Source organism: Ambystoma mexicanum, chromosome 1p (genome assembly GCF_040938575.1).
Source record: "Ambystoma mexicanum isolate Mex_15411 chromosome 1p, UKY_AmexF1_1, whole genome shotgun sequence".
Classification (NCBI taxonomy): domain Eukaryota; kingdom Metazoa; phylum Chordata; class Amphibia; order Caudata; family Ambystomatidae; genus Ambystoma; species Ambystoma mexicanum.
The window spans coordinates 702,545,915-702,569,261 of NC_090921.1; the positions used below are offsets into that span (position 1 = coordinate 702,545,915).

Below are 23,347 nucleotides of genomic sequence, written 5' to 3' on the forward strand. Positions count from 1 at the left end.
GTAAAAGTACCCGTGGTGGTCGGGGAAATAGGGGTGCCAAAGCTACTCGGGCAGCTGCCTCTTTGCCTTCAGGCGCTTCCGGCTGGTCCAAAATAAATCATGAGGCCATATTCCATTGTTCGCTGGTTGGGGGCAGACTGTCTCTGCCTCTCGAAGAATGGCGAGCTATTACTTTGGATACGTGGGTTCTGGTACTAGCCCACGGCTACTGCTTTCCCTTCCTAAAGCGGCCTCATGACAATCCACCGGGGAATCTCTTTGTAGCTTACAGATCCACTCCTTGTGCAGGAAATCTTGACCCTGCTGACGAAAGGCGCCATAGAACTGGTGCCTGTAGTGGAGAGGAACAAGAGATGGTATTCCCCATATTTTTTAATTCCAAAGAAAGACCCGAGTATTGAGACCCATCTTGGACTTGCGTTGGTTGAACAAATGTCTCAGGAAGGACAAATTGAAGATGGTCACTCTTTCTCAGGTCCTCCAGGCCCTTCGACTTCAGGATTGGTTGGTGTCTCTGGACCTACAAGATGCTTACTTTCATGTGCCGATTCAACCAAGGCACAGAAAGTACCTGAGGGTTGCGGCTGGCAGCTCGCACCTTCAGTTTCAGGTCCTGCCATTTGGATTGACCTCTGCCGAGGGTCTTCACCAAGCTAATGGTGGTGGTGGCTGCGTATCTCAGGCGAAGGGGATTCACGTCTACTCCTACCTGGACGACTGGCTGATCTGTGCGTGTTCTCCCAAACAAGCGATGGATCATCTCAATCTCACCTGCCGCTCCCCCCACAAGCTGGGCTTCTCCCTCAATTTCAGTCCAGTCTCATCTGACACCTTCCCAACAGCTCCAGTCACTCCTCCTTGACCTATCAGCTGCCTTGGACGTGGTGGACCACGAAGTGATGTGCAGACATCTGGCATCGGCTGCCCATTTCTCTAAAGATGCAATTGCCTGGTCCAATCCTTCTTAATAAATAGAACAATGATTCTTCTCCCCTTCAGCATCTTGACTACATGCGGCATGCCGCAAGGATCTTGTGTCTCGCCGACCATGTACAATATATTTACAAAGCCTCTGTGTGACAAATTGGACAGGCTGGGTGTCACCTACACTAACTATGCAGATGACACCCAGATCCTCATCCCCCCTTTTGGGCAATTATGGCAACAACTTAGCCCTGGTAAATTAAATCTACCTCCTCATTCCGGCATGGATGGCAAGCCATGGCCTATGCCTGAATGACGACAAAACGGAGATCCTAATTCTGGTATCCGCTGTCAAACTAAATAAACAGAAGAATTATTACTCGGCCTTCAATATAGATGGAAACACTATCAAGGTTATGAAAGAAGTAAAAACTCTAGGCTTCTACCTTGATTCTGGGCTAACCTTTGGCATACAGGTGTGGCTTCCTTATCTGCCTACACATGCAAGTTAATCGGGGCTTGCAGGCCATTTTTATCAAAGGCTGCATTATCCTTGCTAACGCATTAATATTGTCAAAATTGGATTACTGCAACACCCTTTACCTAGGTGCTAACAAATCTATCTTAGATAAATTCCAAATCTTACAAAACAATGCGTTAAGAACAGCTTTGAACATTCCTAACGGAGAGCATGTATCAGAATTCAGAAGTGAAAACCGTTGTCTGAAAAATCAATGATCGAATCCTTGACCTTCAAGTGCCTAAACAAGGCAACACCCCCTTACCTAATAGAGAGAATTGTAAGAATTACCTGTACCCGCCCCTCTAGAATGATTAATTTAAATCTGGGAATGGTAAGGCAAAAGGCATTAAAGAAATCTGGAGGAATTAGTTTCCCAGTGAAAGCCGCCCAATCACGGAATGCACTACCGATCGACCTCAGAGTTGACCACTCCTTCCTTGGCTTCAGGCGCAACACCTTCAATTGGCTGCGCTGTAACCACATCTGATCCGCCTTGGGCACCCATCTCAGCAACTATCTCAGAACATGGACTGCCTGTACTAATGTACTGTATCCAGCTCAATTTATCTAATCTTTACCTGTGCCTTACAATGTACTTTATCCTTGTATATCCCTGCACCTTTCCCTGATTCTGTGTATTCATATGGAACTTGCCTTTCCTTGTAACATAAGCTTTAAATCTCCTTATGCAATTGTTGCGCCCAGTTACCTCCGGGTTTGGTGCGCCCTACAAATAGACAAACCGTAATAGGATTTCGAGGGGATTGGGTCCTCCGACGTATTCCATATCTATGACATGTAATCACCACAGCTGTGCTGCTTCGGAAACTTTTTCTGCGTCCTGCGTCGATGACGTCGATGCGCCGTCGTCGAGGACCTCCTCCGACGTCCGACGTCATCCGATGTGATAAGTAGGACGCACGACGCCCATAGCCTCAGTTCCGTTTTTTCCGCGAACGTGTTGCTTCGTGTTTCTCGGTTCTAAGCCTCGACTCTTTGGAGTTCTGTTCTTTCTGGTTCTTCGAACCTGTTCGTTTGTGAATTTCCTTCGGCGATGTCTTCCACTTCGTCTTCAACCCCGCGTCCGGGCTTTAAGAAGTGCGGGGAGTGTGGGTCCAAGATGTCGGTGACTGACTCGCACGACGCCTGCCTCTGGTGCCTCGGGGAGGCCCACGACACGGATGACTGTATCGACTGCCAGTCGCTCACGTTCAAAGCCTTACGCGAACGTAAGAAGTAGTTGTCGGTAGGTCGGGTATCCAAGCCCCGGAAGTCTAAGTCGGCGGGGCTTTTGACGGATAATTCGAGGGGTGACTCTCCGCGTCATCGTCGGAAGTCTCGTCGGTCTTCTTCTAGGAGTGGGTCTCGCCACTCCTCAGCCTCTTCGAGGCATTCTCGGAAGCGCCGTCACCGGTCGCCTTCCAGGTCCTCTTCCGAGGATTCTGCACGGCACGTCGGTTACCCCACCAGCCGTGCGACGCCGGAGGAATGGGCTTCCTTCGGGAAGAAAATGTTGGCGATTCTTGAGTCGCAGGGTACTCGGGCGTCCGCGCCCCCGAGTGGGGTCGGCCGTGTGAGGTCGAGAGACGCCGCTCGCAAGAGTGGTCGGCACGAGTCACGGGAGCGGTCCCGTTCGGACAAGGAGGCTCGTTCTCGCCGTACCCGTTCCAGGTCCCGGTCCTCGACGCGTTCGAGACCGTGTGCTCCTGTGCAGTCTTCGAGGAAGACATCGACGTCTGAGGCGTCGAGGGCGTCGACAGGCTTTCTCGAGGCTCCGGCTTCGAGGACGTCGTCGAGGCGGTCGACGATCAGGTCGTCGAGGGACACGCTCGGGGCTCCGGCTTCGAGTGCTGTGTCGACGCTGCCGATACTGGAGGCGCTGCATCTGACGTCGATGCTGATTTTCGTCGACGCCGATCCTCTCGGCGCCGTTGCCGGTTTTCTCGGCGTCGGCGCCGATTCGCTCGACGCCATCGACGCCTTTCGTGTCGGAGGTGCCCCGTGTCACGGGTGTACCCCCTAGGAAGGCTCTGGTTAAGAGCAAGCACTCTCGGGTGCCTTTTCGCCACCTGGAATATATTTCGGAGGCGGATGAGGATTCTGATGGCCTGGTTCCTAGTCAGGTGCCAGATGAAATTGTCTCGGGCCATAGTCAGTTTGACGATTTGAGGCAGTCACTGCATGATGCCAGTGGACTGGACACCTCTCCGGAGGTGGAATTTTGTAGGCCTGAGCCTGGCTCCCATGCCGATTCCTCGTACCGGCGCCTTATGGCTAGGGTGTCTGAGTATCTGGGATGGTCTGCTCCCCCAGGGGAGTTTGTGCAGGATGATCTGACGGACATCCTTGATGTTGGTCCCCCAACTGACCCGGTACTGCCATTCCATATGGCTTTACAGAGAAGGGTGGCAGCGGCTTGGACTGCTCCGGAGAGTCTCCCGGCGGTGGGCAGATCCTTGTCGCGTAAATACCGTCCAGCCAGTAGCGACCCCTGCTACTTGACCAGGCACCCCACTCCGGAAAGTTTGGTGGTGCAGGCGGCCACGGCCCCGGCAAAGCAGGCGTCGTACCCTACCATCCCTCCTGATAGGGACGACAAACGTTTTGATGGCTGGGCGAAGAAAGTGTTTTCTTCTGGTGGTATGGCGCTTCAGGCGGCCAACTCCATTTGTGCCCTGTCTCGTTTCACACACACTCTGTGGAACTGTGTTGCGTTAGCGGCTGAACATATTCCCGAAGGGGATGAACGGGATGGTTTCCTTGCTATGGTCCAGGATGGTAAGGATGCCATGTGTGAGTCCGTTCAGTCGGGTCTGGACTTGGCTGAATGCGTCAGTAGGTCCATGGCGGCGAGCACCGTGATATGCACGTTTGCGTGGTTGCGGAAGTCGGGGTTTGCTCCTGATGTGCAGTCCCGGCTCCTCAACATGCCTTTTGATGGTGAACACCTTTTTGGCAGCAAGGCTGACGAGAGCCTTGAGAGGTTGCAGACCTCAAAAGCTGCAGCGAAGTCGTTGGGCGCTGCAGTTCGCCATCCTCCGCCTTTTCGTCCTAGGGGACAGCAGTGGAGGGGTGGTTCCTTTCGCTATTACTCATCCTTCAGTAAAGCGAGAGGAGCTGGTAGTCAAAGAGGCCAACGCAGGGGTACCAGAGGTGGACGACAGGGTACCCGTGGTGCCAAGGCCGCTCGGGCAGTTGCCTCTTTGCCCTCAGGTAACGCCGCAGCCGCTCCCACTCAGTCGTGAGGCCATGTCCCATGGTTCGCCGGTTGGGGGAAGGCTGGCGCAGCATCTTGTAGAGTGGCAAGCCATTACTTCAGATGTGTGGGTTCTGGAGATCATAACCCACGGCTACTGTCTTCCTTTTCGGCACAGGCCTCGCGACAATCCACCGGGGAACCTCTCTTTGCAGAGTCCGGATCCGCTCCTTGCGCAGGAAATTCAAGCCCTGCTGGAGAAAGGCGCCATAGAACTGGTGCCTGTAGCGGAGAGGAACAAGGGATGGTATTCCCCTTATTTTTTGGTTTCGAAGAAAGACGGGGGATTGAGACCCATCATGGACTTGCGCGGTTTGAACAAACTCCTCAGGAAGGACAAGTTCAAGATGGTTACTCTCTCTCAAGTCCAATTACAAGAAATCCCACTAATCAGCTTCCTTCCCTTGCCGGACAGAGTGAGTCAACTTAGATGTATATGTACTTAATTTTTTGCATTCTTAAACCCAAACACAAGGGCACTTCACCATTTAATTATCAGAAAATACACATATTTTAATATTTATCATACCAATTTGACAATTCCAATATACAACGTTAAAAATGTTCCAAACATCAATTCAACAATCAATTTTGTGTGTACATCTTTCTTCATTGCGACTAACAGCATAGAACTATATGCTTAAAAAAACCTTTTCTATGCCTTATTGGGGTGTATTCTCTTTTATAGAAAAGACCCCGCTCTTATTTAAGCCCTTCCCAATTTCTCTGGGCCAAACGGACTGTGCCCAGAGAAATTGGGAAGGGCTTAAATAAGAGCGGGGTCTTTTCTATAAAAGAGAATACACCCCAATAAGGCATAGAAAAGGTTTTTTTAAGCATATAGTTCTATGCTGTTAGTCGCAATGAAGAAAGATGTACACACAAAATTGATTGTTGAATTGATGTTTGGAACATTTTTAACGTTGTATATTGGAATTGTCAAATTGGTATGATAAATATTAAAATATGTGTATTTTCTGATAATTAAATGGTGAAGTGCCCTTGTGTTTGGGTTTAAGAATGCAAAAAATTAAGTACATATACATCTAAGTTGACTCACTCTGTCCGGCAAGGGAAGGAAGCTGATTAGTGGGATTTCTTGTAATTGGTGTTTCATTATCCTCACCCACTCAGCCCCTAAAAAGAGGATAGGCACAGCTCACGTAAAACTCAATCTCTCTCAAGTCCTCCAGGCCCTTCAGCTTCAGGACTGGTTGGTGTCACTCGACCTCAAGGATGCTTACTTCCATGTGCCGATCCATCCCAAGCACAAGAAGTACCTGAGGTTCGCGGTTGGCGACTCACACTTTCAGTTTCGGGTCCTGCCGTTCGGATTGACCTCCGCCCCGAGGGTTTTCACCAAGCTCATGGTGGTGGTGGCAGCGCATCTCAGGCAAGGGGGGATTCACGTCTACCCCTACCTGGACGATTGGTTGATCAGGGGGAGCTCTCCCGAGCAAGTCCTGGATCATCTGTCCGTCACCTGCCGCTCCCTTCACAGGCTGGGCTTCTCCCTCAATTTAAAGAAGTCCCATTTGACATCAACACAGCGGCTCCAGTACATCGGAGCAGTGCTCGACACTTCCCTGGGGCAGTGTTTTCCTCCCCAGGTGAGGGCTCTTCACATTCAGCAGATGGTGCACAAGTTTCAGCATGCCCAGACCCTCCCAGCGTTCGAGTTCTTGAGGTTGCTCGGCCTCATGGCATCCTGCATTCTTCTGGTGCCAGAGGCTCGCCTGCGGATGAGATCTTTGCAGTGGGCACTCAAGACGCAATGGTCGCAGTCCTCCGGCAGGATGTCGGACTCGATTCAGGTGCCGTCCTCGGTCGCCCGGGACCTTCTGTGGTGGGCCGTCGAAGGCAACTTGATGAAGGGGGCTCCATTTTGGCTTCCCTGGCCGGAGGTGACGATCGTGACGGATGCATCCCTCACGGGATGGGGAGCTCATGCCAACGGGCTGACAGTCAGCGGTCGTTGGTCTCCGTCGGAGTCCAGACTCCATATCAATCTGTTGGAGCTGAGGGCCGTCAGGCTAGCCCTGAAGGCTTTTCTGCCGTCTGTGCGAGGGAAGAATGTCCTGATCCTGACGGACAACACAGTGGCCATGCACTACCTCAACAAAAAGGGGGGGCAGGGTCACTTCCTCTGTGCAGAGAGGCGATGCAGCTCGAGTTCTGGGCCATCCAGCAGGAAGTTTTGATCTCGGCAGTTCATCTGGCCGGAGCCGAAAACGTGACGGCGGACGCTCTGAGCAGGCAGAGCGCAATCTCTCACGAGTGGGAGTTGGCTCAGGAGATTCTCCTGGAGATCTTCGCCCTTTGGGGGACCCCTCAAGTGGATCTCTTCGCCTCCAGTGTCAACCGGAAGTGCGAAAGGTTTTGCTCGCGGGAATTTCCTCCAGAAGGAGCCTTAGGAGACGCGTTCGTGGTGGAGTGGTCATTCCCGCTGCTGTACGCGTTTCCTCCAGTCCCCGTCATCCCGCAAGTGCTGCGGAGGTTACGGAAGTTCGGTTCCCGGATGATCCTCATTGCCCCGGCGTGGGCTCGGAGGACGTGGTACCCGGACCTTCTCGACTTATCCATCTGCCCTCCACGTCGTCTTCCCTACCGAGACGATCTGCTCTCACGGGAGGGGGGTCAGGTTCTCCATCCAGAGGTCCGATCCCTCAACCTTCACACTTGGCTTCTGAAAGGTTGAGGTATAAGGATTGGGACCTCCCTGAGGACGTGATGGAGGTGTTGCTTTCGGCCCGAAGGCCGGCAACAAAGTCTCTGTACCGTTGCCGTTGGCGTAAGTTCTGCGACTGGTGCAGAGTTCAGAATGTGGATCCTTTTGCATGTGACATCCCCATGGTTCTGTCCTTTTTACTTTCTTTGGCCCACAGGGGCTTGCAAGTGGGTACCGTTTAGGGTTACCTGGCGGCGCTGTCCATCTTTAAGCGCTCGTCTGAAGAGTGTTCTTACTTTAAAATCCCTTTGATTTCACAGTTCCTGAAAGGGTTCACTAATGTGTTCCCTCCGTCACCTTTCCTGGTGCCGGGTTGGGATTTAAACCTGGTTCTTAAGTTTCTTATGGGTGCTCCGTTTGAGCCTTTACATTCTTGCCCTTTGAGGCTGTTAACTCTGAAAACTGTGTTTTTAGTTGCGGTCACTTCCGCTTGCAGAGTGAGTGAGTTACAGGCACTTTCAGTTAAGCCTCCCTTCACTGTATTTCACAAGGACAGGGTTGTCCTTAGAGTTCGTCCTTCTTTTCTTCCGAAGGTAGTGACGGAATTTCATTTGGCCCAGAAGGTTGTTCTTCCGGCATTCTATCCTCCTCCGCATCCTGGTAAGGATGAGGAGAGGCTCCATAGGCTTGATCCTAGGAGAGCTTTAAGCTTTTATGTTTCACGCATGTCCCGGGTCAGAGTGGATGATCAACTCTTTATTGGTTACGCTGGAAAGCGTTTGGGGCAAGCTGTGACGAAACAGACTTTGTCTCGCTGGATTATTTTGGCCATCTCGGAGTGCTACCGTTTGGCGGGTAAGGACCCACCGGCTGGCTTGCGGGCCCATTCTACCAGGGGTGTGGCTGCGTCTACTGCCCTGCAGAGGGGTGTTCCTAGTCGCAACATCTGTGATGCAGCCACCTGGGCTTCAGTACATACATTTGTACGTCACTATTCCCTTGATTCCATCCGAGCACAGGATCTGGCCTTTGGCAAGGCGGTCCTTTGCTCTGCTATTTGATTGGCTATTCTACATTTTGATTCTAAATTCTTTCCCTCCTCCTTGCTTTGGTACTGCTTTGGGAGTCTGTCATAGATATGGAATACGTCGGAGGACCCAATCCCCTCGAAGAAGTTACTTTCTTACCTGGTAACGTTCTTTCGATGGGATGGTCCGACGACGTATTCCATATCGCTCCCGCCCGGCCTTCCCCGCTGCAGAATTTCTTTTGCGATTGCAGTTTACGTTCCGCAAGGCTTTGTGTCTGACTGGCAGTTGACTTATGTCACACGTTCTGGGGGAAAAAACTACAACTGAGGCTATGGGCGTCGTGCGTCCTACTTATCACATCGGATGACGTCGGACGTCGGAGGAGGTCCTCGACGACGGCGCATCGACGTCATCGACGCAGGACGCAGACGCCGAAAAAGTTTCCGAAGCAGCACAGCTGTGGTGATTACATGTCATAGATATGGAATACGTCGTCGGACCATCCCATCGAAAGAACGTTACCAGGTAAGAAAGTAACTTGTTCTTCTGTTGATTCTATCTGCTTAGATTTACATGTGTCCACCCTTCGTCCCCGCTCGGATAGAAGGAACATAGACATCTTACTACTTCTTCTCTCTCTCTTTGTACTCGCTCACATTAGTCATAAGGCTTCCTCATGGCAGAATAAATGCAATGAGGGACCTCGACGCATGAGGGATTTTGGATACACTGCACGTCACATTAGAGAGAATGTTACAGGCACGCCCATGTCGACGTTCCCTTTCAATCCTCGAAAGACGAGATGCAATATTCTGCGATTACTACTAGATGTCCGACTATGTGCACAACATGAATCTAAGCAGATACAATCATCAGAAATGCTATTACGATAAGTGATGCATGTCATGTTGCATTTCTCCTTTTGTTACGATTCATTCTTTGTAGATATGAATTAAATCTGAATTAATGTTAAACCCAGTCAGACTTCTAAAACATTGTATTTCCTTTCAGTGTCTGGAGTACACACCCGAAGTGCAAGACTTGCGGTTTCAGGGGATGAACTGATAGACAACCTGCTACAGCGAGTGGAACCCAACATCCAAGCCACTTTTAAGAAGATGGGAGATTCTATTCCCATTCCTTCCGGTCCAACTTCAAGCAGCCCCTGCAGAAACCCCAACCGGGACAAATCTCAAGGAAAAAAGGACAGCACATTGGGGTGCACAACTACAAGTGACTTGGCTAGTGATGGCATGAATATATTAACAGGCTATTCTCCCATCAGCTACTCACCTCATCATCTCAAGCGTAGTGTGGTGGAAGCCATGCAACGGCAGGCAAGGAAAATGTGCAATTATGACAATCTCTTGGCCACCAAGAAGAACCTTGATCATGTAAATAAAATTCTGAAAGCTAAAAAGTTGCAAAGGCAGTCAAGAACTGGAAACAACTTTATAAAGCGCAGGCCAGGCCGGCCACGGAAGGATCCCCTAGAGTCCCTTCTGTCTATGCACACGTTGCAGGCAGCCCAGTATGTCACTTGCAAGTTGCATAATGGGGATAAGAGGAGTGCCAATGGTGATACAGTCAATGACATAATTGAGGCTGTTGTCCAGGATGTGAACCGAAACTTGGAGCACAGAGTCGAGTGGAAGCGGAAGCGACTACCGTTAGAAGAACATCCAAACAAAAGGCAGCGTGTTCAAGAGGATGAGCAGGAGAACATCACAAGGTAATTTAATGATTCCTAAAGTGTTAGTTGTCAAATTTCTCTCATCTTGAAACAGTGCAAAGTAGTCTAGTTTTACTACTGTGTACATATGCATAACATTGGCGGTGACATATGCCCCCCAAATCATGTCATGAAATATATTAATCCTCAAGCGTTCAGCATTTCCTTTAAGATTGCCAAAATGTGGTACAAGCCACGGATAGTCCAGTGGTACACTATTGTCACTTTTTTACAATTGTGTCCAGTAAATGGCTAGTTTGACCCTTCAGTCAATTAGTGATTGTAGTACTGCACTATGAGCAACTCTTGAAACAATCAAGCTAGTGCCACGGTTTGGAGCGAGAAGAGATGTTGTTAATAAGAGGTAGATGTACAGTAATTACCTATCTAGCTGTACCTTTTTATACTCCTTTTTAATTGTAAAACGTTTTACTCAATACAAGTGAGTCTTTTCCTCTTGATGTACACCTCTCAACCTAGGTAGAGGCTTCATGGATATGAAAACGTTTAGTGTGCCTTAACTTTCCTTAAAATACTGTGTACATGGTAAACCCTATTGACTATCAATACAGACAAAGTTTGGTTTTGGATTAAAAGTGAGTCAGAGCTCTTAATAAATGTTTGTAAATTAGCAAATGTAACTCTGGAAACTATAAATAGCTATGTATATCTAGGCCATCCCATCAAATCCAGACCGCAGATAACTTATTACGGTGAATATATATTACACCTAGAGTCATGAAAAAATGGCTTGTTAAAAAGTTCATCGCTAGTAAAGGAGGCTATAATATAGAAGGCCTTAACACTGCATACAAAAAGAGCATCATCCCCGGTCTCTTACGTAGGCTGCAGCCCCTCTCAACAGAAGATGCTAGATGCTTAGAAGACATTCAGGGGAAACTGTTGCGAATAATATTTGCTGACCCCAATGTGGTTCCTGTTGATGCTATACGATGCAAGCTTGGTTTACCATCGATTAGATCTACATGGCTGGTTCAGCGCACAAAATGTTATCTAAAACTATGCCACCTTCGCTGGGATTCCGATACCTTGTTGGGGCTGGTAGCTTCACATATCAGATACTGTTCACAACTTGTTTATAGATATCTTGCAAAACTCTCTGCTAGCCCACTTAAATGACATTGGCCTGCCTTTAGATCAAGCGCTTAATCTCCCCAATGTGCATGCAGTTTAGAAAATTAAACTAGGGACTGGGAACAATGTGAGAACATGACTAAAGTTCATAGTAAAAAGAGGTTTGCAGAATCGTGCACCCAGGAGTTCTCTCTTCAAACCCTTTGTACATATTTGAAGAAACTATGTACGTCCAAACTATTTACATTTCTAGGGAAAAAATTCACACCTGTGCCTGCACTGCTTTGCGCCAAAATATGTGAAAGAATGATTCCAAACAAGTCTCTGGTTAGTTTGTTTTTATTTTGTTAAAGGTTTTAGCCCTTTGTGGATGACACATGTTTCGGCATCTATACTTCGCCTTTTTCAAATCCGGGCTATTCATAATCATGCCAAAAGAAAAAGAAACAAATACATAATACAAAAATAAGGTTCATGTATAACATACTCATCTGTTATTCAGCACTTAATAAAGAATGTGACTTCATTGTGTTTGAAACCTACACCATGACTCTATGAAAACAATTTAGCAAAAAGCATCACACCTCGTGCAACTTGTGTAACCCTTATTGAAAAACCATGTGTCAGTGTTCTGGAGCTGAGAGAGAGGGGGAGGGGAGATAAAGTGCTCTTGCCTTGTTTATATAGTCACGACTCATATATCTATGGTGTAGGTTTCAAACACAATGAAGTCACATTCTTTATTAAGTGCTGAATAACGGATGAGTATGTTATACATGAACCTTATTTTTGTATTGTGTATTTGTTTCTTTTTCTTTTGGCATGATTATGAATAGCCCGGATTTGAAAAAGGCGAAGTATAGACGCCGAAACACGTGTCATCCACAAAGGGCTAAAACCTTTAACAAAATAAAAACAAACTAACCAGAGACTTGTTTGGAATCATTCTTTCACATATTTTGGCGCAAAGCAGTGCAGCCACAGGTGTGCGTTTTTTCCCAAGATTCTCAGACGGAGTAGAGGAACAGTGTCTCTGTGTTGGCCTACACTCATGCAACAAATATCAATATAATAAAGAAATACATTAAGGGAGGAATCAAAAAGTACAAGGAGCATTTTCAAAATGGGTCGCGAAGGTACAAGTACATGATATCTGTACAAGAAAGTTCCTCAAAATCAAAAAATATTTACATTTCTAACCTATCTCCACTTTAATATGCTGACCACTATTGAGTACTTAGGAGGCTGGTGTGTCATTCCTCCACTCCATGACGGTGTCGTCTTTGCCACAGAAACGGGTCAGCATGCTCTTAATTCGTGTCGAGTGCTAAAGGCCAATCATATGAAGGAATAATCTCGTTTTTAAGCCACAAGGAAAGCACAGTTTCAGATCAATTTTAGTGCGTGATAATTGGGTCGGAGTCCTTGATGATCACGTCTACAGCTTTTCATATTTGGAATGAGGCATTAGCTGTTTTGGAATCTGCACTTTAGGGATGCTGTGGCATCTGAAGTCATATGTCAGTGGAGGTAATAGTTATGCATAGGTTTTTATATTTAGGTAAATGTGACACATTATACATTTAGTTTTATTTTGAATTTAGAATTATCTTGCTTTTCTATATTGAATTGATTTTGAAGTGTTATGTGATGTCATTTCCGTTTAACAACTTTGTTTTGTCTTATTTCTGCCGTTCTTCTTTTTTTTATAGTGCAAAAGGGTTTATGCATAAACCAAGTGCATGTAAATTAAAAAAATTATGTGGATAACTTGGAATTCAAAATCTGGCAGATGTCCTTTTAAGTGCTTTCAGCGTTTACCTTAACATTTTGGACACAGTTCCAGGAAGCAGTGCTTAATTGTTAGGGCTAAGGAGATGCTCAAAAACTTTCAATGTTTGGCATGCATCATCATCACCACCACAATCACACCAGCTTTCACAGGTATTCTGAATTGACTCTGAAGCAGCATGTTTAGGGCTGTACACCATGTCTAAAGAATCTGTTTATTTTAATGCAAAAATTCAAATGGGGGGGTAGACTGTACATGCATTTAAAACCAAAGTAAAGCTTGATGTTAGTCCAGCTGTTCTCGGTTTACAGCTCAATGCAGTTGTTAGTTTCGCAGGTTTTCTCGTAGGCGACAGATTTTTGGATACATCATTGCTGCAAGGTTTATTTTAATTGAAGCCCAGAGAAGCCAATTCCCCCAACATTTCTTATGCTCATCACCTGCCAAGGGATCAGTGACTATATAAGAGCTGTTGATAGTAGATTTGTTTACTGGTACATGTTTGTTACGCATAAGTTATTCTGCTATTGGATGCTGTTATTTAACAGATGCAAATGTTCTCCTACATCTTGTGCCTTTTCCTCCATCTTGTGGCTGCTTGTTGGCAGAGCAGACTGCACTGCATGCTCAAAAGATTGAGCCAGGCAGTGTGTAAAGACCCAATTCTTTTGTGTGGGATTTGCCCCCTTCTCCCTCCGCTCCAACCGCCAATTATTTTCTCTCTGCAATGTAGCAATAGTTCTTGTAGTGTTTCTTGTGCCCCCAATTTTTTGTTGTTTTTGTTGTTCTTGACCTTATCTGATGTACCAATGGAAGTGCTTTGAGTTCTGACTTTTCTCCTGGTTACTTTTTCCTAAACTGACCCTATCTTTTCTTAGTGCCATGGTAGGGATTATTCTTTGGCCTGCTATTCTTTGTAGCCTGCTTTTGCTTCTTGCCCTTTGTGACTTGTCTAGTTACGTAGGAATTGTTTTCAAGCATCCTCTTCCAGTAAGGATTTCACCCAATGTGTCCAGCAAAAGCCAGTTAAGTATAATAGGTGTTATTTTTTTTTCTCTGGCCTAGCAACTATTTTCCCGCATGTCAGTCTTTGTAGGGTTCCTGTGAGCAGACCTAACATCAATGCATACACAAGTTGCCTTCTGCGCCTAATACGTAGCTAACCCAGAGGTGGTCTAATTTTTTGCCATCCAGTGGTATCTCTATGGTGTTGCTTCAGTTGTCTGACTCCAGCCTTCAAGCTCCATTTCAGGTCATGCCCTCCGATTGTATGATCTTATACTGTGTTGTTAAAGGCTAGTTTCGAAAGCTTTGCTAAGGATCCATAGCTTCGTTGTGTAGAATATATGCCTGCTATTCATGCCACAGCAACTATATTTAACTGTACAGTTCTGCTGGGCCATCCACGCCTGATGCACTTTATTTACACTTAACTTTAAGCATAGTTCAGCCTGTAGTGGACCTGCAGGAGAAATAATTGGTCTTGGACCCCAGATGTTGACATTTTCGTTGTCCACACATTGACTCCCTTAGCGGCTTCTCCATTGCTGCCATGACCATTCGCCTCCATGCTCTTGAACAAACAAACTTCGAACTCCCACAGGGTCCTATCCATTCTCCCTGCGGTAGAGATCAGTCTTGATAACAGGAGGTAGCTTTCTTTAACAAATCCCATCACTTGTGTTTATTTCCATAGTTGGATAATTTTGGATCTTTCTTTATTTATGCTGAATGTACATATGTCATTTAAACAATCAAAGCAGCATTCTATACTAGGCATGGATGAGAGATCGACAGAGTTGAATTTTTTTTAATTGATATTTTATTTGTATCGCACTTGTACGTAAGTGTTTCAAAGCGCGACAAGACAAGGAGGAACTAGGGAGAATAAAACAACCATCTTACTAGGCCCAGTGACATTGAGAACGCAGTGCATTGGAGAGGGAAAGGAGAAAAGTGCATGGAAGGGGGGAGAATTGGAAAGTGTGGGACAAAGGAAAACAGATAAATGATAAAATAAATAATACAAAGCAACAAACTGTGGTAGTGCAGCCAGCAAGTTGCAAGTGCTGGGTTTAGGGCAGCAGATAGGGTATGTCTGATAAGTGACGGGGAAAAAAGGGGGGGGGAACTGTATGGTTACATATACAGCCCCCAGTGCAAAGGATTGCCAGGAGGCAGTGCGGGTGGGTGGCAGGGTGGCAGGGTGGTCGGGTAGAGGGTCGGCCAGGTGCACAGTTCCGAGAGATTGATCAGCAGGGGAGAGGAGGGGCGAAGGTAGAAGCAAAGAGTGAGGTCTTGAGGTGTTTCTGGAATCAGAGACGATTTTCCTCAAATTTAAGAGTGGCAGGGAGGCTTTTCCAGAGGGAAGCCCCAGCTGAAGCCTGAGATCTACCCCAGCTCGTTTCTTTGAAAAACGACTGATCCTGAGGGAGTTAAAGGAAGAGGAGCGAAGAGCTTGAGAGGGGCGGTATTTAAGGAGGGAGAGCTGATGGTATTTTGGACCCAGGCCCCAGAAAGCCTTCTGGACAATGCAGAGGGTTTTGAATGTAATCCTTGCATCCACTGGGAGCCATTGGAGAGATTTCGGGGCTGGAGAGATGCGATCCCAGGGCTTGAAGCCAAGGACAAGTCTCGCAGGCCTGTTCTGAATGAGTTGCAAAGGGCAGAGAGTAGAGGCAGGTATATTTATAATGAGGCTGTTACAATAGTACAACTTAGAGAGAACCCGGGCTCTGGAGACCGTGAGCTTCTGGGGGAAGGAGAGGAGAGGAGAGGAAAGGGAAGGAGAGGAAAGGCAGAGTACTTCTGAGGTGCAGCAGGAAGTTTGACTTTTTAGAGATATCAGAGATGTGGGCAGAGAAGGAAAGCATGGAATCAAAGATGACCCCGAGGTTCTTAGCTTCGTGGGTGGGGGTAGGAGTAGGGCCAAGGGAGACCGGCCAGAGAGTGAGGGGAAAGGAGCGTGGAGGTGTGCCCATTAGGAGGATCTCCGTCTGGCTGGCATTCAGGCAGAGATCGTTGGCAGCACACCAATCCTGGATTGGCAGATAGGCAATGGGAGATGTTAGATTCAGTGTTGGAGAGAAGCTGTTCACAGATGTTCAGGAGAGCAGTTTCCGTGCTTCTGGCAGCTGTGAAGCCAGACTGATGGTCGTGGAGACAGCCAACAGAATCTGAATGAAGATTAAGCTGTGAAATAGCCAGCTTTCCCCAGAGTTTACCCAGAAAACGAGTAATGAAAATTGGGCGATAGTTAGAAGGAAGAGGATGCACAAGAGTGCTTCAGAGGCGAGGGGGAAGGCTCCTGAGGCAAAGGAGAGGTTGCAGAAATCGGCAAGGGCCGGAGCGAGGGTATCAATGTGGTCCTTGATGGTTTTAGAGGAACAGGGGTGAACCTGTTTTGACAAGGCTTTCATAGATTGGACTGATCTGGTGACCTTGTCAGGAGGGAAAAGAGGAAAGGACGAGAAAGAGGATGGAGGGGTGGCTGAAGGAGGGTCAGAGTTCACAGAAGGAGGGGAGGAGGAGAGCCTGGCCAAGATGTCCTGGGTTTTTGAGATGAAGTGAGGCAAGGGCATTGTAAAGGGCCTGGGAGGCGACAGGAGGGTTAGCGACTGCAGCAGGGTTGGCCAGCTCCTTCCAGATTTCAGAGTGTTTGGCCAAGTTGTTAGATACCGCAGAGAGACAGGCTTGGATGTGGGCTCTCTTCTTGGTGTGAACAGAGTCGGTATTGCGTTTGGAGCAGGCGACAGGCCATTTTGTTAGAGGATGAACAAGAAGCCCTCCATTTCCTCTCAGCCGCTATACACTTGCGTATAAGTGTAGCTAGGTCAGAGTCATACCAAGACTTGCACTTGGCTTTGGGCTTCAAACAGGTCTTCATGACAGGGTCAAAAGCATCAAGAGTATCTTTAAAAAAATATGTTTATTAAAATGATTGTTTGATGAAAAACTTTACATTTATACATCATAAAATGTGTTTCTCTGTTGAGAAGCAATTACGGGAAAATGGAATTTCTTCAGTTAATTAACTTCTTAGTAAACACACTGCATCGTTCTTCTACCTTCTATTTCGACTGTCAATGCTCATCTTTTTGTTCTTGATCTTTGCTACTGGCGATCATAATTGTGTCACAGAATTGTATTACTCTGTAGATGAGCGCATTATTGTTCCCAAGCACTATTTGTGTCTCTGTCCATGTGCATCTCGGTGTCCAGTCAACTGGTCGAAAAAAAACTGGTCGACTGCAATTTGGTCGACGCAATTTGGTCGAAAACCAAATGGTCGAATTTTTTTATTTATTTATATATTTATTTTTCGGGTTTTCGTTTAATATAAAAAGGGGTTTTTAGAGAAAAAAAGGGGGTTGGGGGGGACCCCCCCAAAAAAAAAAAAAAAAAAGGGTTAAAATAAAAAAAAAAAAAAAAATTCGACCATTTGGTTTTCGACCATTTGTCTGGTCGACCAATTTTTTTCGACCAAATGACTGGCAACCGTGCATCTCTTCTTGCGGAAGCATATTTGCAAATATTTCTCTTTTGTCCATAACTGCTGGGCATTCCATGATAAGGGTGGAACACTGTTTCTCTCTGCTCCAGCTGTTTGCAGAATCTACAAAATGCTTCTTAGGTGTCAGTTGGTTCGATTTCATGAGAAGTCCTCAAGTTTCGAGCACGTTCAATCTTAGTCTTAGGAACGTGTCTCTCATAAGTAATGCAGTAATGTTTCAGTTCTATGACTTCAATATTTGAATTAATGGCCAACTGATATTGTGCTTTTTTTGTTGTTGTGCCAATCCAATCATTCTGTCGGATTTTCTTCTTTACCTCTAATGGTCGATTGATTAGCATTTCCTTGTTTGCTTCAGCCTTGTGCAGTAGTTGTGTGCAAGAGTTTTTCCATAGCTTTATCGCAACATCGTTTGATGGGATCGGCTTACCCCAGAGGATATCAATTGGTGGAATGACATCTTATACAAGTGTTTCCCTGTATAGGTGTAGATGTTTAAAGTTAACCACTGATTCCAACAATTGGATGGCTAGCTCAAATCTGATCTGTGGCATTGGATAAGACAGCAGTAAAGACCGTATCTACCTCCAAACAATACCTTCTACTAGGTTCCAAGTTTGTCGGGTAAGATGAAGCATGGTTTCGCTCCCATATGTCAAGATAGCTAGCACCATTTGCCGATAGAATTTTATCGCTGGTTTCAATGAATACCTTCCATATTTCTTATGAATTACGAATTCTTGTCGCGCTAACGATAGATTTAGTTTTAAGATAGTCAGACCATCCTCTTTCGGATTGACTCCTAGATATTTGACTGTTACCAGTTCAATGTTTTCCTTTTAATGAAGACCGCCAGGGGTTTATTCTTAGGCTTTGGATGGTTTGCCAATACTATGGCTTGTGTTTTTTTTATATTAATCGTTGGATTTTTCCAGTCAGTATATTGCTCTAAGTTGGTCACTCTCTTTTTTGAAGCCCTACTTGTGTCCTACCAAGGAGGACAATATCGTCAGCATTTATCTTGTATGGAATTTCAGTAGCATTAAATTTTGGGGGGTTGGCAAATATCGTGGCTTGACTTGCTCTCAGATCTGATGTATATAGATTGAATAACATAGCAGCCAAGGGGCAGCCCTGTTTTAAGCCATTCCATGTTGGAATTACTGATGACATTGCACCTTCTTGTGATAACCTAACGCGGTTTGAGAATAGAGGTTCTTGTTTCCAATATTTCTTTGGGACATTACCAAAGTGTCAATTTTTCCCATAGCTTCCGTCGATTCACTGTGTCAAATGCTAATGGGAAGTGTATGAAGATTGCATATATAGGTGTTTTTTTCTTAGCACTTCTTGTTTCAAGAGGTTTAGGAGCGTTAGATTGACATTCGTGCCCACATTCTTAATAAATCCAGTTTGCCTTGGATCATATCGCCCCTTTCTTGTATCCCTCTCGGTTAGTCTTTTCAGTAAAATTGCTGCAAAGATTTTTCCTAGTGGGTCTAGCAGGGCTATTGGCCAATAGTTGGAGGGAGAAGTCCTGTCCCCTTCCTTATATATCGGGATCAATGTCGCTGTTTTCCAAGTCTTTGGCAACAGGGTTTGGTCTTTACTGATAAACATCTGGAGGCATAGATCAGCCCATATTTCTGGATTTTGTTTGAGGATTGTATTACTAAGGCTTATGGGGCCTGGTGCTCATGATCCATTTAGATGTTTAATGAGTGAGTATTTCCTCTTCCCATTTTCTTGCGGGATCTAGACTCTTCTTCCATTATGAAGTTTTGTTTTCCATGTAGGTATGAGAAGTATGCTATGCATTCGTATTAGGGAACACCAGAGATTAGTCGATCGGATTGATTTTCTTTTCCGTTGATTAAATTCCATAACTCTAGTATTTCTTTTTGACATTGCATTGAGCATCTTCTCAGCATCATTCTGCGCGATCTGTGCTTGGCAATTTCTAATCTAATTCCTTGTTGCTTGAAGCATTTTGTTGCTATTATGCGTTCTTCAAAGCCCATGTTCTTTATTGATTTGATTTTAAATCTCAATTCCTTCTTTTTTTGCAAAATCCGATCGTTATAAGCATGCTTCACAGCCTCTTTTCGTCTTCCACTTGTCTCAGATGTGAAGGGTATTAATAGCCATTCATAGTCCAATTTCTCTGTCTGACAATCTCGTGTTGCAGAAAGTTTCCTTTAGGCATCCGACTTGGGCATCCATTGTTTGTAATCTATTCAATCCTTGATTTAGTTCAAGTCGTGGTGATCACTCATTTGCGACAGAATCACTGTTATCTTTTTGATCTTAGATCTCATTATCTCAGAAGTATAGATATAGTTCAAATGTGCAGATAAGTCACCCCTCGCCCATGTTGGTCTGGCTAGTATGTCGTCTGGGAGTAGTCCATCGATAAGTAAGATGTCTCTTTTGTCCATTTCCTTCGTCCATAATTGAGCTTTGGGTTCAAGTTTTCCATAGTGTTTTTGTTCGGTCTATGTTAAATAGATGTATGTTTAGGTCGCTGCATATTATTATCCAAGAAGATTTGCTTTGTATGTACTAATGCTAGCAGTATCGCTGGGTCTTTTATCGTATTATTTTGTGCAATTTAAGGAAGGGTAGTAAGGCATGAGTCGATGCCACCATTAATGCATTTTGCAAATCTAGCATCGCTGTTGATATTGCGGGATGTATTTCCTGCTGATCTCTGCATCGACAATGTTCGGGGGGGGACATCTCTTTTGTCTCCCTGTCCCTTCTTAGTTGTGGCTGTTCGCTAGGGGTATTTGATGCGTCTCTATCTTGTTGTTGGTTAGCTTGCTTTCTTTCTTGATTAACCTTGGATTTGGGTTTCCAATTCCTAATTGTTTGTTGTGGCAGATCTTTAAAGTCAAGCATGGGAGTAGAAGTAAGCTCCATTTCTCGCGGTTTTCTGAACATTGTTGCTGGATTATTGAATACTGCATGTCTTTTTTTATGAGTAAGCATCAACAATTTAATTTCTGTTATCTTTAGTGAGAGCCGAGCCAGCCTCCGACTTGCTCTGCTGTGTATTTCTTTAGAGTTATTATTGACTATCGTATCCTGCTCAAATTTCTGTTGCCATAATCGTTTAGCTTGGGCTGCTTTTTCGCGCGGAGCTCTTTGTGGCGTCATATAGTTTTCAGGCAGCTTTTGTTTTGTTTCGATCATGGGCATTTCCTTAATTTTCTTTAGTGGACTTCGTGGAAAATCGGATTCTCTAATAGATGTTTTATTGCCGATCTTTGTATCCACAGTCTGGCATTTATCAATCAACGGAGCATTTACTGACAAGTTGTTTTCAAATGTAGGAAGCTTCTCTTCGCTTTTGTCTTGAGTGTAATTTCCCATTGCTGCTTATGCTGTTTATCACAGCGGGATGTAAATTACATAATTTAATTCTTGGGTTCTCTCATTCGCTGCTGCTTTTTGAGTTATTTCCTCTGTGGGCATGAAATCTCCGCCCTGTGCAGTATTAGAAACGCTTAAGGCCATAGCGGCGGCTAGTGGTGCGGTTGCTGTAGCAGTTGGAGTTCGCTGCAAGGTTCTATCAGCTATTTGTTCATATCTGGGGCTTTCATTTCCCTCTCGTGAGTCATTTGTTATCTGAACTTCCCAATGTAAACATTCTTCAATTATCACACCAGTCTTAGTACGCTGCACATCTCCACTTAACTTTTGGGGTGGCGTGTTGTTCCCACTTCTGTTTCATTGCCAATCTGAAAAATGTACAGGTTGCATGGACAGGAGTGTATAATGACATTATATACCTAGACATAGGAATAACCTTTGAGGGCACCTCTGCAGATGCCTTAAATTAGGAAATCAAAAGATCTGGCTTCTTTATGCTTACTATCTCGTCCTTTTGTCTCAAACCCCCCAAGGAACTGCAAAATCTTTTGAACAAATTGGACGAGTATGTCAACGAAAATAACCTAACTATTAATGTTGAAAAAACTCAAATAGTAATATGCCAGAAAAAACGGAACCATAGAATGTCAAAATATGCATGGTTGTTACAGAATAAGAGATTGATGGTGGTACCACATTACAAGTATTTGGGAATAACATTTACTGTAACCACGATTGATTCCATGCATGCATTGACATTAGATGCTAAACTTCGAACTCTTAACATCACAAGCCAAAATATTATCATACAAATATGGCAAATTTACTTCAGCTCATATATTGAAATTTTTCCAACAGAAAGTCCCAATTGTCTCGTATGGATCAGAGACAATGCTGCCCAAAACAAGACAATATTGGGACCGATATGAGGGTAAGTTCTGGAAACCAGTTTTAGGACTTCCCAGGTGTACCCCCTTATTGTTAATACGTTATGAACTAGGCATAATTTCCATTTTTAGTCAACTACTTTAGAAAAATGTGCAGCCTATATATAAAATGTCTAATAGGAGTGACTGCATCAAATATTTTAGCACATATGTTCTAACCTCCACAGCAAAATTTCCCAAAACATGGACTAACTGTGTTTTAGATGCTCTCATTGATGCCGGTATTACAATTGAATTATTGTTCTTGAATCCGGCAAGGGCTAAACTATTCCTTTTTCGATTGCATAAGCACCCACAATCGGTGTCAAAGATATCTGGACTTTAATATTACACTATTTCCTCATAAAAATGTTCAAACTATGGAGAGTTACTTAATTAAATGTCCTTCTGCTCATATTAGGTCACAAATACGGAGAATACGGATGAATTTATGTCCGACACATCAGATTCTAGCAAGGCGAGGTATAATTCCCAAAAACAAAAAACACCTGCCGATTTTGTAACTATCAGACACAAATTGAAAGTCTATCACATTTGTTGTTAGAATATCCAGCACTGTCTTTTATTCGGGAAAGATAATTCAATAACTTGCTTCAATTTACGTATGCTTGTACTAGAGATGAAATATGGGTCTGTTTTCTTACTAGTCCCAGAACTGTGCTACACATTGCACTCGCTCAGTATGTTAATGCTGTTTTACCCAGAGAGACAAACCTGATTTAGTTCATTACAAATGATAATGGATTAAGTACAGTATAATTTATGTATTTTTATAAATTTTATTTTATTAGGCATGCATTGTCTTTTTATTAAGTAAGTCAAGAATGGCTACTTTGTATTTTAGTGTATTTTAATATTTGTATCTTTGTACAATGTAAAAATTATATGAATAATGAAATTATATATGTAAAATGAATGGAAATTTGAAAGGTTGAATTATTCAGCCAAACACATTTAAAAAATAAAATGACATTAAATCTGCCGCAGCTAAGGATTCGACAGGAGGAGCTTTATCGACCATTGCCGCGTTTGTGGTCCAATCAAAGAGACCATTGTAATAGTTTTCGAGATCTAAGTAATAGTCTTTGGATGAGCCTCCTTTAAACTCTAAAGACTCAGCACCGAATCAGGTGCTTTGTACAAAGAACTCCTCCTTCAGTAAAACTGAAGAACAGACTCCCAATGCTGGGAACAGTCAGAGTAAGAAAAAAAACACTGTGCCGCTCACTCTGCTCTCCTAGAAACTCAGCACAGACTCTGAAGGTGTATTCAAAATAGTGCCTTCCCCTGTGGCAGCTGATGCAAGCGCCCCCTGCCCTCCAACAATATTCGCGTGGGGAGCAGCCAGCGTGAGAGAAGAGAAACAACCTCCACAGGAGTGAATCGCTAGAGGTCCCAAGACAAAGCGCCCTCATGGCCTCAAGGCAGCACAGCTCGGCACGGATTTCTGCGGTCAATCTCAGCACAACACGAATCGCATGTGCTCGCCTG

General features: G+C 45.1%; 1 protein-coding gene across 2 annotated transcripts in view; it reads left to right on the forward strand.

Annotated features, from left to right (window-relative positions):
• The window catches only part of ASH1L (ASH1 like histone lysine methyltransferase), a 2,936,548-nt gene that overhangs the window by 652,786 nt on the left and 2,260,415 nt on the right, over positions 1–23,347 (forward strand). For both annotated transcript variants that reach the window (XM_069650029.1, XM_069650033.1), the window contains exon 5: positions 9,414–10,134. In XM_069650029.1, coding sequence (XP_069506130.1) covers positions 9,414–10,134 — 721 coding nt within the window. The remainder of the gene's footprint in view (positions 1–9,413; positions 10,135–23,347) is intronic.